Source organism: Periplaneta americana, chromosome 3 (assembly GCF_040183065.1).
Source record: "Periplaneta americana isolate PAMFEO1 chromosome 3, P.americana_PAMFEO1_priV1, whole genome shotgun sequence".
Lineage (NCBI taxonomy): Eukaryota > Metazoa > Arthropoda > Insecta > Blattodea > Blattidae > Periplaneta > Periplaneta americana.
In genome coordinates, this window is record NC_091119.1 from 181,586,655 (window position 1) to 181,601,991 (window position 15,337).

Here is a 15,337-nt window from a genome sequence, read left to right on the forward strand (position 1 = left end):
AGGATTGCTGTTCCACCATTAGCGGGTGCTCAATTACACTGACCTCTAGCATTTGAAAGTGGAATTATACGCTAACGAAGCGCATGCGTGCAGAAAAATAGACCAGGAAAATTCGCTCAGCGTCCATTCTTTATAATTCCTATTCATTGGATTTCTTGTCTGATCTTTTAAATGTACTGTATGTCGTCAGGAGAGAGGTGTGTATGATTAATGATTTCGGAAAACTATCCCAAGACGAATTTTTACTGAGATATATGGCCAGTTTGTCCAAGTAATGTTTAATTTTGCTTAACGAATGTTAAATTAACAGTCTGTTTATTTTTAATGCTTTGTTAATGTATTTTCCATTTGTTCAACATAATTTTGTTTAAGATAACCAACACTTAACTATAACGTCTGTTAGCACTATTTTAACTACTCAACAGCAGTTGGTAATGATTGTACACATGTAAGACAATTTTTGGTTGACTAAAATTAATCTTTAAATTCTATATTATATAGCGAGTCATGAAACTTGCATAAAATGACAACCTGTTATAGTAGGCCACGCTCCATAAACAAAGAGTTGACAAATGAAAGTTGTAGGTGACGTGCTGAATAATAATTACAAAGTAAGGTTATATTTCCTCATTGGTATTATGGATACGAAATACGAAAGAAATAAAATAACACTGATGTATTTAAACAGTCCAAGTATTTTTTAAGTGTTATATTACCAGTCATATGCTAAACATTCCCTACAAAGAGACACAAAATATTAATTTCGCAACTTCTGTTTGAACAGCTGTGGGCACATCGGCCATATTTAACTAACTGCTAAACGAATTAACTGCCCGAAATCCTACATTTAAAATTAACAAACTGTTAACAATCTGTTAAACCAAACTGGTGTTGAATACAATTTTATTAATTAACAAACTGTTTAGAGTTTAACAGTCGTTAAATTTTCTAACAATACTTGGAAAAACCGGCCATTAGACTCTCTAAAACAGTTGCCAAGGAGATAACAGACGAAATACGCGAGAGGTTAGAATACACACCAGAAATATGACTCCTCCCCCCCCACCTCATGCTACAGGTATTACTTCAGTTTTTAATCCTACAGATAGCATGAAATGAAAATATGTAACATTTCTATCAATTGAAGAGTGGCCACAAAATGTTACATTGCGTAGTTCTTGTGGTAACCACCCCATGGTAATTTAATGCATTAATAATCCATACCCACTCATCATCTTTGGCTTTGATTTTCACACCATCTGATTTCTTGCATTTCAGACTTTGGTTACCAATAAAATTCTGTTGCTCTTTTACCCAACATCTGGCAAACTAACAAAGACTTTTCTGTATTAGTAAAATTGGATCCTTTTCATGGTTCATTTTCAGTAACCAATTGTCAAAGATGTCGTAATATTGCACTCATTTTCTCCTTTGTGAAGTGGGTGAACTGCATCTGGAAAAGCCTTTGTTCTGACACGACCTTCCTGATTCATACTATGACCTATTGTCGCGAGAGTTAACATACATCTGGAAATCGTTGGTGGAACCGAAATGCACAAAAAATTAACACATTTGTTAAAATTTTAGCATGTGTGAAACAACTTGTTAAATTATTTTTAACCAGTCCTTGCTGTTTTAATTCCTTTATAGTTACCAATGATGTCAATAAAAGAACTGTATTATATTACATAGTCTTATTAAAAAATCATAGAAAACAGATCTAGACTTTTTAATCAGAGATGACAGAAAGTGGACAAAATATTTAATATAATTTCATCTTATCAATGATATAAATTTCCAAACTCAGGTCGTGTTATAAACTGATGCATTAAATGTCAAACATCTATATTCTGTTTCATATATAATTATATTTGTACATACATGATTACATATGTATATGTAAACATATGTAGTACATCAGCCACCCTTAGATTTAGGTGGTGGTCTATACACACCAACTACCACAGCATGGTCTCTCTCATAAGGTTCCAGTGTTAACTGTTCCTGAGGTTTCAATTTGTCTGCTTGTAATTTTTTCACTTCCGATGCAAAGACAGCTTCGGGCTGAGCAGTAGAGTCTATGCAACTAGCCTGAAAATAAAATAAATATGATTAACACTTTCATGAAGAAGTAACTGTTTCAAAAAGTATAGAATCATTCCACCATCACATTACAATGTAACAACTCTCACCACACACTCTTAATATACACTTTCTGTTTTTAATTTTATATTTTCATATCATAAGGTATTTCATTTACAAAAACAGAAAAGCTGAAAATAGGTTTACAGTTGGGAAATCATAATTTATTAATAAGAAAAAACATTTTAACCCTTAAGTAGTCGCACAGCATGTTAGCAAGACCCCAGTCACATATATGGAGCTGTTAACTACATATTCTGAAACTTTCAGTACCTTTCTTAAAATTGGTAAGACAACAATAACAATATGAAAGAGCCACTTTCGTCAAAAGGTCACTTTGCAAAGTGGTGATGTAAAGTGTCGACTATAAATACCGGCCTTAATGTTACAAAGTTAGGCATGACTGCTTCAGGTTAAATGCACTGTCACTTACATTACAAAACAAGGTCATGGATTCTGTAAGCATACACAAAAATGACAAACTCTGCTCTTCTAAAAACTGGAGAGATATTGTTTTATTCTGTTGGACATCGCAATATAATGGTGATAACTGGGTAGGAATATAATTCCTTTAGAATATATTTAAATTATAAAAAATCTGCTACATATCTGTCACATTACTTGGTCTAAATTACTTAGTACAAAAATTATTTTGAAATACAATTTATGGTAAGAAGACATTGCAAATTATGCAATTTCTAGCATTAAAAAAATTGTATAATGCCTGTTTTAGTATAAAGTTGCTGATTATATTGTATAGCTCAGGGCTTCAGAGAAGTCAAATCTTAAAAGAGTTTACTTATATCATGATATAAGATAGGAAAATACTATCTTACAAACACTGAAATCTGCATAAAAAATCAAGCAGCAATTAAAAAGTGTGATCACAAAACTCACTCAGTCCATTTGGCCATTTCTATGATTTATTATGATTATGTCCGAGATATCTATCATTGTATTTTAAGCTCCTTCTCTTTCTAAAACAACGCCAATCCTTGTCTAACATTTTTGTGGTATTGTGCATGTCAGTTCAAAATTTGCTCAGTCCATAGACGAGTAGATAAAAAAACTAGCCAAGTTTCTTCATAAAAAATGGACTGATTGCATTTTGGAATCACACTCTTCAATAGATGACGATATCTTGATGCTCAGTTTCATAAGAAAAATAGTGTCCCACCAAAATATCCTTGTAAATAAGAAGTACACAATGTAGGCTAAGTAATGTTTAAAATAAAAATCCCACCTTGTTAAAACTTTGATGAAATGTCCCGCTCCTCATGGAATTACCCTATAGTGTTTCAAACTATAGTAAGCTTAACTGAATTTATATTCTTAAAGGTACGGTCACACGTCGCTACTTTTGCAGCGCTACTTTTATACTGCAGCTGCAAAAAGTTGCGTGTCGTGTTCACACGTAAGCCAAAAGTAGCACGCTGCACGCTACTTTTCGTGCTGCGCAACCCGAGTGATGCAAAAGTTGCAACTGGAGGTTGTGAGTCTGTTCACATGCAAGGCGCTACTTTTGCAGCCGCAGTCATGCTGCAGGTTCCCATCTCCATGTTGACTTCTCAATATATATTTTGTGGTTATGTTCGCATTATTAAGAAACTCATGCGAAAGCTTTCTTATCTATTATTTGCTTTTCTGTCGTATCTAGTATTCAGAAATTGACATTATTTTTACTATAAAGCTTTTAAAAACGCCTATATACTTAAATGATAACCAACAGTATATTCACGTAATCAATGTTGGCAACCCTCCTGTTTGGAACTACGCTACGGAAAATTTAAAAAATGAATTATGTCGTCACCAATTATGTTCAGACTGTGTTGTGTATTTAATAACTGTTACAAATAATTTATTTTCGTCACATTTAACATTAAAATATATTCAAACAATAAAAGTATCATTGACACATTTGGGTGGTAACACTGGTTGCAACCGCAGCAAAAGTTTCAACAAAACCGATATAAAAAATGCTGCGGCTGCAACCCTGAGAACCCTGTTCACACGTCGCTACTTTTCCATGCTGCGTGCAGCTTAGAAGTAGCGACATGTGAACAGGATTCTCAGGGTTGCAGCTGCAGCATTTTTGATATCGGTTTTGTTGAAACTTTTGCTGCGGTTGCAACCAGTGTTACCACCCAAATGTGCCAATGATACTTTCATTGTTTGGATATATTTTAATGTTAAATGTGATGAAAATAAATTATTTGTAACAGTTATTAAATACACAACACAGTTTGAGCATAATTGCTGATGATATAATTCATTTTTTAAATTTTCCATAGCGTAGTTCCAACATTGATTACGTGAATATACTGTTGGTTATCATTTAAGTATAGGCCTATACTTACTTACTTACAAATGGCTTTTAAGAAACCCGAAGGTTCATTGCCGCCCTCACATAAGCCCGCCATCGGTCCCTATCCTGTGCAAGATTAATCCAGTCCCTATCATCATATCTCACCTCCCTCAAATCCATTTTAATATTATCCTCCCATCTACATCTCAGCCTCCCCAAAGGTCTTTTTCCCTCCGGTCTCCCGACTAACATTCTATATGCATTCCTGGATTCGCCCATACGTGCTACATGCCCTGCCCATCGCAAACGTCTGGATTTAATGTTCCTAATTATGTCAGGTGAAGAATACAATGCGTGCAGTTCTGCGTTGTGTAACTTTCTCCATTCTCCTGTAACTTCATCCCTCTTAGCCCCAAATATTTTCCTAAGCGCCTTATTCTCAAACACCCTTAACCTATGTTCCTCTCTCAGAGTGAGAGTCCAAGTTTCACAACCATACAGAACAACCGGTAATATAACTGTTTTATAAATTCTAACTTAAGTATAGGCCTATAGGCGTTTTTAAAAGCTTTATAGTAAAAATAATGTCAATTTCTGAATACTAGATACGACAGAAAAGCAAATAATAGATAAGTAAGCTTTCGCATGAGTTTCTTAATATTGCGAACATAACCACAAAATGTATATTGAGAAGTCAACACGGAGATGGAAACCTGCAGCATGACTGCGGCTGCAAAAGTAGCGCCTTGTGTGTGAAGAGACTCGCAACCTCCAGTTGCAACTTTTGCAGCACTCTGGTTGCGCAGCACGAAAAGTAGCGTGCAGAACGCTACTTTTGGCTTATGTGTGAACACGACATGCAACTTTTGCAGCTGCAGTACAAAAGTTGCGCTGCAAAAGTAGCGATGTGTGACCGTACCTTTAAGCTTAGAACGATGAAGTAATACACAAAGAACAATAAATACCTTGATTGAGATTACAAAATGGCCGCCGTTCTTGAGGAAATACTGAGAATTGAGAGCTACTATTCTGGCCTGATCAGGCTGGGCGACATCGGCGAACACAGTATCCACCATGCCAACAAGCATCCTGTATTTGTGGGGATGACGTGCGTCTTCAATAATAGGAATGACATTAGTTCTTTTCTTTGCCATATTTAGTAGATCACGACCAGATCTGTGTGAGAACTCCACAGCATAAACAAGGCCTTCCTGGGGAAGAAAAAAACAAAAGTTTTATACATACTGCTCTTTCTGAATAATGTAACCTATGTGTAGTTGTAAAAATGTGGAAAAATTAAATTACGCAGTTGCAGTGTTCGAATTGAAGGATGGAAAGTCGTATTAATATGACACTGGTCTGAGTAACAGTATTTTCCCTGAAATTGCATTTCCGAAAACTGCGTGGCAGTCAAAACATTTTTTCTCTAAAATGAATTTGCTATAGTGAGCTCATTCTGAATGTCGTTTGTAAATTAATATCATTTTAATATCAATTCTTCATTTTAGTAATGCTTGTAGGTCAGGAATCTTCCACGACAGGTAACAAAGTCACCCCAGCATGTTTTCTCTTAGTAAAATGGTTGACAACCCAGCAGATTACGTATCACCATGCTTCTCTCTTGCTATTTTTCTTTCTCCAAACCGAACACTATGCATGAAATGACTACCGTAATTTCCCATAACTATGGTCCTGGCACCCAACTATGGTCCAAAACGCATTATGTACTACTTAGTCCCCCAAGAGTTCGGTGTCTGTCATTTAAGGCGCCCCTGTGATGGAATTATGTTCCCCATAGATGCTTCTATCTACCATTACACGTGGCAATGATATGGATGCTTAACAAGGTCAGTGTGCATCGTTCTATTGAATGTGTGAAGACACGAAATCATTCAGTTTGTGTTTGTCTGTTTTATTAAGCTCTCCTCTGTAGAACTGGTAAATTATAGATATATGATTGTTTGTACAATTAAATCTGGCTACATAGTGTCTACTTTCACGTAATAATTAGACTGGCAGACGTTAAGGACTCTGCGTGAAAAATGTTTAACCTCAAGGCTAAAAGTCAGTCCTCAACTATGTACCACAATTTTTCGTGGACCACAGTTGTATTTCATTTTGAAATATTTGTTTTAATGAAATATGAGCAATTTGATTATTTACTTCTGCAAATACGGTGTCTCAGTATATTCTAAAATACCATTTAACATTATAGTCCAGTAAATAAAGAAAAAGGCTGTTCCAGCATCAATGGTACTAGCACGAATAATGGTCCGGTAAAACGAAAACTTCAGGGTAGAAGGATCACAACCATCCCTGTAAGTGACTATGAGAGCGATGAAATTGAATTGGGTAGAGATTATGATGTTTCCGGTGTACTCTCCATATTTACAGACAGTGAGTCAGATGTGGAAAAGAAGACGAAATCTGTTAAAATAATGCTAAAGGCACATAGTTATATGGTAGTTACTTATGAGAAGGAATTGTGGCCAGGGAAAGTTTTGGAAGTGAAGAGCAATGGAGCTGTTGTTTCATGTATAGTAAGAAGCAGCAATTACTGAGGGGAGGCAATATCCGCTATTAGTAATATCTGGGTGGCCACAAAATCAGTTGAAAATTTGGAAGAAAATTGAAACAATTTGTAAGTTTTCACACCTTTTAATTATATCCATTGTTTGGCGTTGAAAATAATAGCGCAAGTAATAATAAAAAAGAGTTTTTTTTTTTCTGGGAAGCAATGTTTTCTTCATTTCATAATGGGTTTTCTGATTCTCACCTCATAAAAAAAAATTGAGAAACTTTAGGTGGCCCGGTATTTTTGCCGGTGAGTGTAGTTTTCATTATTGGAGGAAAATGACTTTCAGATTTCACTTGTTTATTGTATGTTTATGCAATGTGTACTAATAAAAAGAATCCATGTACTTTTCATTTATTTTTAATATTTCTGTGCTAGTTTATGTTTCTACCCTTAAATTAGAAACTCTATTTATTGATTTACAAATAATTACAGATCCAGCTATAGTCCATTCATACTTTCAAGTATGAATATATGAGTGGATCATAGTTGGGCAACTCAGAATAAAACTATGTACCAATGATTATTTTTTTTCAACACTTGTAATTAAATAATTTCAAACACATATGTCAATATTTATTTAATATACACTTACAAGAGTCTGAAGCCAAAATTTCACTTAATCTGGATGAATAGTATTGAATATACAAAGAAAAATGTGACAAATGTGGACCATAGTTACGGGAAACTACGGTACTGTTTTAGTTTGATGTGTTTATAATAGAGGAAAATAAATTTGATGTTTATATATCTGATATGGAACCTCCTCCGCTCCGGAATAATTTATTTGTTCATTAAAACCAATAAACACTACGCCTTTCTTGTCTGTACAACTTGCATTAAATTCTCGTTGTTACAAATAATATGCGTAAGGTATGTCAACTTACTGGTCCAACAATGTCCGACACGTGTGACACCGTAGTGCCAGATGCTGCACCCAGATAAAGAACCTTGCTACCAGGTGTTATATAGATCTGGTCAACACCACCAAGGATTGCTGCTGCCAGCTTTGATCGGAATGGATTCCACACACGATACTCTATTTTCTTCTCACCTTCCTGCAAACAGAAATTACAGTATATAAATATGCTGTACATTGCTATGTCTTTATTACACTCTACACTTTTCAATTTTAAGTTTCTCGAAATATTTTAGATATAGCGTAAATATGCCAAAACATTTTGTCCAACTTGAAAGATTCTATATACAGTAAAATCCCTCGTATCCGGCACCCAAATAAGCAGCAATACCAAAACAACAGCAATTTTGGCTAAGCCAGAAAAAAAAGAATTGTCGTTCATGCGAAAAGGAATTTTTCAAACTACCTTTAAAGTAAAAAAAAATATTTCTTTAGGTTAGTAATATGGAATATAGCAGCCTGCCTTTAAAAAGCAGTAAATTAGGAAAGAAAGTGGGTCTGTAGATTTTGTGTTGTGCCTCTTAATATTCTGTGCTTATTTACAAGGCTGCTGTAACAAATGTGTAGTTATACAGTATCATAAGAATTGGTAACAGATGGTATTTTGATAATATGGGCCCAAGAGTTTACTATGGGATTGCCTGATTATTTGACTTACAGTTGGGATGATAATAATAATAATAATAATAATAATAATAATAATAATAATAATAATAATAACAATAATAAATTCACTGCGGGCTAAAGCAGGGAGATGCACTATCACCTTTACTTTTTAACTTCGCTCTAGAATATGCCATTAGGAAAGTTCAGGATAACACAGAGGGTTTGGAATTGAACGGGTTACATCAGTTTCTTGTCTATGCGGATGACGTGAACATGTTAGGAGAAAATCCACAAACAATTAGGGAAAACGTGGAAATTCTAGTTGAAGCAAGTAAAGCGATAGGGTTGGAAGTAAATCCCGAAAAGACTAAGTATATGATTATGTCTCGTGACCAGAATATTCTACGAAATGGAACTATAAAAATTGGAGATTTATCCTTCGAAGAGGTGGAAAAATTCAAATATCTTGGAGCGACAGTAACAAATATAAATGACACTCGGGAGGAAATTAAACGCAGAATAAATATGGGAAATGCGTGTTATTATTCGGTTGAGAAGCTTTTATCATCCAGTCTGCTGTCAAAAAATCTGAACGTTAGAATTTATAAAACAGTTATATTACCGGTTGTTCTGTATGGTTGTGAAACTTGGACTCTCACTTTGAGAGAGGAACAGAGATTAAGGGTGTTTGAGAATAAGGTTCTTAGGAAAATATTTGGGGCCAAGAGGGATGAAGTTACAGGAGAATGGAGAAAGTTACACAACGCAGAGCTGCAAGCATTGTATACTTCACCTGACATAATTAGGAACATTAAATCCAGACGTTTGAGATGGGCAGGACATGTAGCACGTATGGGCGATTCCAGAAATGCATATAGAGTGTTAGTTGGGAGGCCAGAGGGAAAAAGACCTTTGGGGAGGCCGAGACGTAGGTGGGAAGATAATATTAAAATGGATTTGAGGGAGATGGGATATGATGGTAGAGATTAATCTTGCTCAGGATAGGGACCAATGGCGGGCTTATGTGAGGGTGGCAATGAACCTCCAGGTTCCTTAAAAGCTGGTAAGTAAGTAAGTAATAATAATAATCTGTTAAAATACTGGAATCCAGGAACCCTAGAGCACGCCACTGGTCCTTTTATCTTCAGTGATCCTTAAATAACAATGACATATTTATGTGGACTTGTACTTTGAACTTACTTCCACTGTTATTCTCTTTTCTCCGTAGACTGCTTCTCCTGGCACCATATTTAATGTAACAAGAGCATCCTCCTTCCCTCTTGCAATGAACACACCTTCATGACGATGAGGCTCAATAATCACATTTTTTCCTCCCTTAAATCCTGCAAAATCACAAGACACATTGAAATGAAGTACATGTTGCACATACATAATCATACCAAATCTAATTATAAAATTCAAACACAAAATTCCAAATTGATGTAGGGTGTGATTTTTTTGGTATTAACGATATGAGCGAAATGCAATTTTATGCATACAAAATGCAAATCCCTTAACGATGATGATGACTTCCAACACAGTGCCTTCTAAAAACATGTGAATTCGTTCTGTGCAATGCTGTTATTCCAGAACTAAAATATTTAATGCTCTATATCTCAAATTCGAGATTTTGTAGTTCTTGTTCAGAGAACATAATTATATACAATAAATCTGCAGATATAAAGCATAAATATGCTATTGCAATTATTACTTAATTCATAAAATCATAATTTCTTCATTGATTTCTCTGAAAAAAAGTGTCTCTGATAAACAATTTAAAAATAAAGATAAAGCTGAATAATTTCAAGGGAAAAATTGTTCTGGGGCCGGGTATCAATCCCGGGACTTCTGGTTGAACATACCAGCGCTCTGCCAACTGAGCTACCCAGGAACTCCACCCGACACCATCTCAACTTTTCCCTTTATGAGCTACCCGGGAACTCCACCCGACACCATCTCAACTTTTCCCTTTATGAGCTACCCGGGAACTCCACCCGACACCATCTCAACTTTTCCCTTTATATCCAGATATAAAGGGAAAAGTTGAGATGGGGTCGAGTGGAGTTCCCGGGTAGTTCAGTTGGCAGAGCACTGGTACGTTCAACCAGAAGTCCCGGGATCGATACCCGGCCCGGGAACAATTTTTCCCTTGAAATTATTCAAATCTGCTTTACAGGAAGCTTTACCTGAAAGATTAGATTTGCAAAGATAAAGCTGTTTCAAAAATTATTAAGCTAACAAGCAAACGTTCTGATGGGGGCAGATAAAAAAGTTAATTTTTTTTATTTCACCATGTTAATGATGTCAAAAGAAGTGCTTATACAAATTTTGGTCACTCGACCGCAATTACGAGGACCGCAAAAAAATAAGTTCGCCAGGGGCCACTAACAAAATAAAAACACAATTTCATTGGGCAAATTTATTGGAATGGATACAGCAATTGTTGAGCTATTTGTCAACATATTTTCCATCGTAATTAAGACATTTCTCATATCATGGGATCGACAGAGAGAGGTGCAGATGCAGTCAAACGCTGGTTCCGATCTGAGACGGCTGACTTCTACGACACAAAAATTGATCCCATGGTATCACAAATGTCTCAATTCCAGTGGGGGATATGTTGACAAATAGCTCAACAGTTGCTGTATCAGTTTCAATAAATATTTCTATGCAATTGTGCTTTTTTCTATAAACGGCCCCAGGGACAATCACTTTCTGGACGGTTTCGTAATTGCGGTCGAGTGACCAAAGTTTCTATAAGCACTTCTTTTGATAATATTATTAACATGGTGGAAGAAAAAAATTTAACTTTTTTATCTGCCCCCATCAGAACGTTTGCTTGTAAGAGATATTATATAAATATATTATTAATGTAGACATTCTTACCACCGCCACCACCACCTCGTCCACGACCTCCTCTTCCACCACCTCCTCCTCTGCCTCTACCACCAAATCCTCCGCCACGTCCCCCTCCTCGGCCTCCAGGACTCCTGCCAAAACCACCTCTTCCTCCGCCACTGTCCCTCCCACCACGAAAGCCACCCCCACCACGAGGAGTGAAACCTGAAACAAACAAATAAGATATAAAACAAAGGTGTGCATATGAGAAAAACCTAAGGAAGGCAACATTTTCTACATAAAAATATGAGAAGTTTAATACTATAGATGATTAGTAATGAACTATGGTTAAAAAGAAAAAAAAAAAACACGTTTTTATAGACAGTGAACTTAGTCAACTACAGACTTGCTGTATGTTCCGATACTCTGAGCTATTTCATAAATTATGATGAAAAAAACATTTCACGCTTCATAGGAAAGTGTAAGAGAAATGATGTAGCCCTATAATATTGATTGCAATACGCTCTTTGAAGCAGAGAGAAATAACAATACCTCACACTATGTCCGTATTTTTTAAGGATGGGACATGACATTAGCACTGCGATCAGAAAAACAACTAAATGTCACATAGCGTGGTAGGCCTGTTGCTATGGTAACAATGGTTGAGTTGCCAAAGTTAAAGTTACATGGTGAGTGCTTAATAGCTCTCTTGGCGACATTTATTGTGCACACAATGTTAGCATTGATACATATCGCCTTTCATTCTTTGTCGATTTTTGTCTAATGTTAATCCCATCAGCTGGCAACATAGTAGTCCATATTGGCAATATAACGCTGAAGTTCCAAGCTCGGCCGCTTAAGTGTCATGTCCCATGTTTAAAAAAAACAGGTATACTTAGTGTTGTTGATGAATATCAGGAAAGAACGATTAAATTTTGCAAATTAAATTTTTGCAGTAGCAAAATTCAGACTGCTTACAGAACACGATTATTTGGTCAAACACTTGAATAAAAAAGGAATTTACACAAATCCAAATTGCCCCCTATGCAACAAAGAAGAAGAAATGACTGAAGATCATCTACAAACCTGTGAAGTTCTACCTGATGGATCCACCACAGAGAAATATTGGAGAGCAAGAACACTAATGGCTTCGTTGCCAAAGCCCGGCATTAGATAACAATAACAAAACAACAACATTTTGCAAATTGGTATTTGATCAAGCAAAATAATTTTGTAATTGTAAAAAGGCTTTATACATCAACGAAAGAAACATTCTTGTTCTGCCAAAGTAACTTCCTATTTTAACTACAAACTGAAAAGCTTTTGCAGTATGTTGCATTTGATGATGTCTTGGTAGTTCAGCTGGTAGAACACTGATTTATGAGGTCTAGTATACATTCCAATACCAGACGTTGGAACTATTTTCTTATGTGATGTCTGTGATGTTGATGTATTGTATGTTGTGTTACATCATTAGTTATTCATTACTATGTTATAGGGTAGAAGTCTGTTAATTTAGTAGGCAGTGGAGTTGAGTTTTTACGTTTTCGATGTTGGTATAAGTTTTTTTTATTTCGGAATGAGTGGATTTTTGAATTTTGATTGCTGTGCTGTTCGAGAATGGCTTATTCGATACTGGATTTGACTAGTGGGACTGACGTCTGATTTGCGTTTCGTTATGGGTTAAATGAGGGGATAGCTAAGTGACATAAGACCGAGGTATGTGACAAGGTTAGTGGGTTAGTTGAGGGGATTATTTAAGTGATATGAGGCCGAGTAATTGTATAGTGTGGGGAGATAGCTACCGAAGTTTGTGTGTAGCATAGGCAGGCCTATATTATTACATTATACTGAAATTTATAATGAGTTTACTTTACTTATATATCATTAGGCTATATTTCCTTTGCATGTCCCAACCAAAAACCCCAGTTTCCAACGCGGATCCCCTACTGTCTTTTACTGGTGATATCGCCATCGTGTGAAGTCATAGTTTCTGTGTAATGCAGTTTCATACACGGGTATCGTAATGTATACTATTCCAAACAGAATCAGAGCTCTCTCATGCTATTTCAGGAATGCAATGGGCTGAAAAATACGGAGATCTTATAACGACTATGGACCTGAGTTCAATTCTCGAAAACTGTATTTAGAGTGGACAAGTCAAAGTTGTTGAGGATTATTTTCAAGTTATGCCAATCCATTTAAACATTTAATCTTCCTGAAAAACGACTTGTAGCTTTACTGATTGTGCCTTTCAATCTTCTTTGATTTAGTGTTGTTTCTTTTATGATACCCAATGTTACCGAGGTTTCATCTATGAGCTTGCTCGTCTTCCTTTTATCACCTTTTCTGTTAAATTCAGTTATTTCCAGTATTATGCCTAAGTTACATCTTTTTCCATTGAATTCCGTCTTTTCATGAAATAATCGAAATATATGTTTCCCTTTTATTTCTACTGATACTAGGGATTGTTTAGGCTCGAAATCTTTCAGGATTGATAAAATGATTCAATTTGTCCTTCCCAGACACTCAGCAGTCTCCATCATATCCTCCGTAAACATTGTCGTTTCTATAGTCTGAAGACCATTTTAGAGAAAGAAAGTTAGTTGCTATTTAATCTTATAAACTTCAGTACTGCGGTGGGATGAACTCAAAGAAGTAATAGTGAAAGACAGAAAAGAAAATGGCGTGTGCTTGTACAAAGAAAGAGTGAAAGAAAAAAAATGTGTAAACAGCGACGAGAAGGCAACGGCAAACCACCCTTGGATGATTCGTGCCCAGTAAATTCATGAAATGGATCACCTAGGAGTCTAACCTGACTCAAAGGACTCCTACCGCTATTTATCTTTTTTTATGGTAGTAGTATCATTTCTTTCTCTCAAATTGTTCTACCTTATTACAGAGAGAACACAACAAAACTCTTTTTCTCTCAATTTCTGCTCTACCATTGATGGTATGCAAATGTGAAAGAATAAATGACTGAAAAACAGGAACCAGTAGCACACTCATGATAATAACGCAACATTTCATGACTACTGATGACTCCAATTGTAAATCTTTCTATCGCGTCATATAAACGACAATTATCAACGCCCATTAACATGTAAGAAAGAAAAAAATATATACAAGAAAGCAACATACAAATTAATATGAGTTAGAAGAGGCTGATCTGTGAATGAACAATGTCGTATCGAGAACAGCTTACTGAGCTTTAGATACACAATTTAGCAATTCAAATTGATAATAGTGATTCACTTTATCTCATTAAACTTAATAATACATGTTCCAATAAAAGTGCACCTAATACATTGCTATAATTTCACATGCCAATCTTTGAACCGGTAAATCGCTCGAAGTGAGGATACTTGTTTCTGATGTTACTAGTAGGCAAACATGTAATAATTATAGTAACGAGTTTTAAAGCAATTATAAATACATATTCATCATCAAATTAAAGACTAACTTACCAGGTCTGCCCATATTTTAATCCCGATCAGCAACTCCAACCTCACAAAACACACAAGCTATCGCGTGGGCTTGGCACGCTGTTATGGATTCGCGTTGAAAAACAAGATACTTCCTCAGGATAATCAACCTAAGAACTGAAAAATCTCATTGAAGAACCATGTTATTTTACTTATATTACAAGGTATAAATCATAATTGTAATACATTAAAAAGAATAGAATAAATTAAATAAACGTAATAGTTTAATGAGCTATATAATGCCAAGAAAAATAAGAAATCCTAATACACCTAAATATGGATATGTTGGTTCCCCTGTAACACACGCACATCGCTTGTGAATTGTTTTAATATCATAGCCTACGTTATTGAAACAGGGCTCCATGATCACACGCAGTAATCAGAGATGCCGAGAGTGCTGCAAATTACATTTTATTGTTTACATTTGTTTTACTTGGTTATTTAACGACGCTGTATCAACTACGAGG

At 35.6% G+C, this 15,337-nt stretch overlaps 1 protein-coding gene across 1 annotated transcript; it reads right to left on the reverse strand.

Moving 5' to 3' along the window:
• Positions 1 to 1,848: 1,848 nt before the first annotated feature.
• On the reverse strand, positions 1,849 to 15,004 carry Fib (rRNA 2'-O-methyltransferase fibrillarin). The gene is made up of 6 exons (XM_069822347.1): positions 14,853 to 15,004; positions 11,434 to 11,610; positions 9,748 to 9,890; positions 7,910 to 8,080; positions 5,413 to 5,658; positions 1,849 to 2,091 (listed from the first exon to the last, which is right to left on the reverse strand). Exons 1-6 carry the CDS (start codon positions 14,863 to 14,865, stop codon positions 1,918 to 1,920), a joined length of 924 nt encoding a protein of 307 aa, XP_069678448.1. The 5' UTR covers positions 14,866 to 15,004; the 3' UTR covers positions 1,849 to 1,917.
• Positions 15,005 to 15,337: the final 333 nt, after the last annotated feature.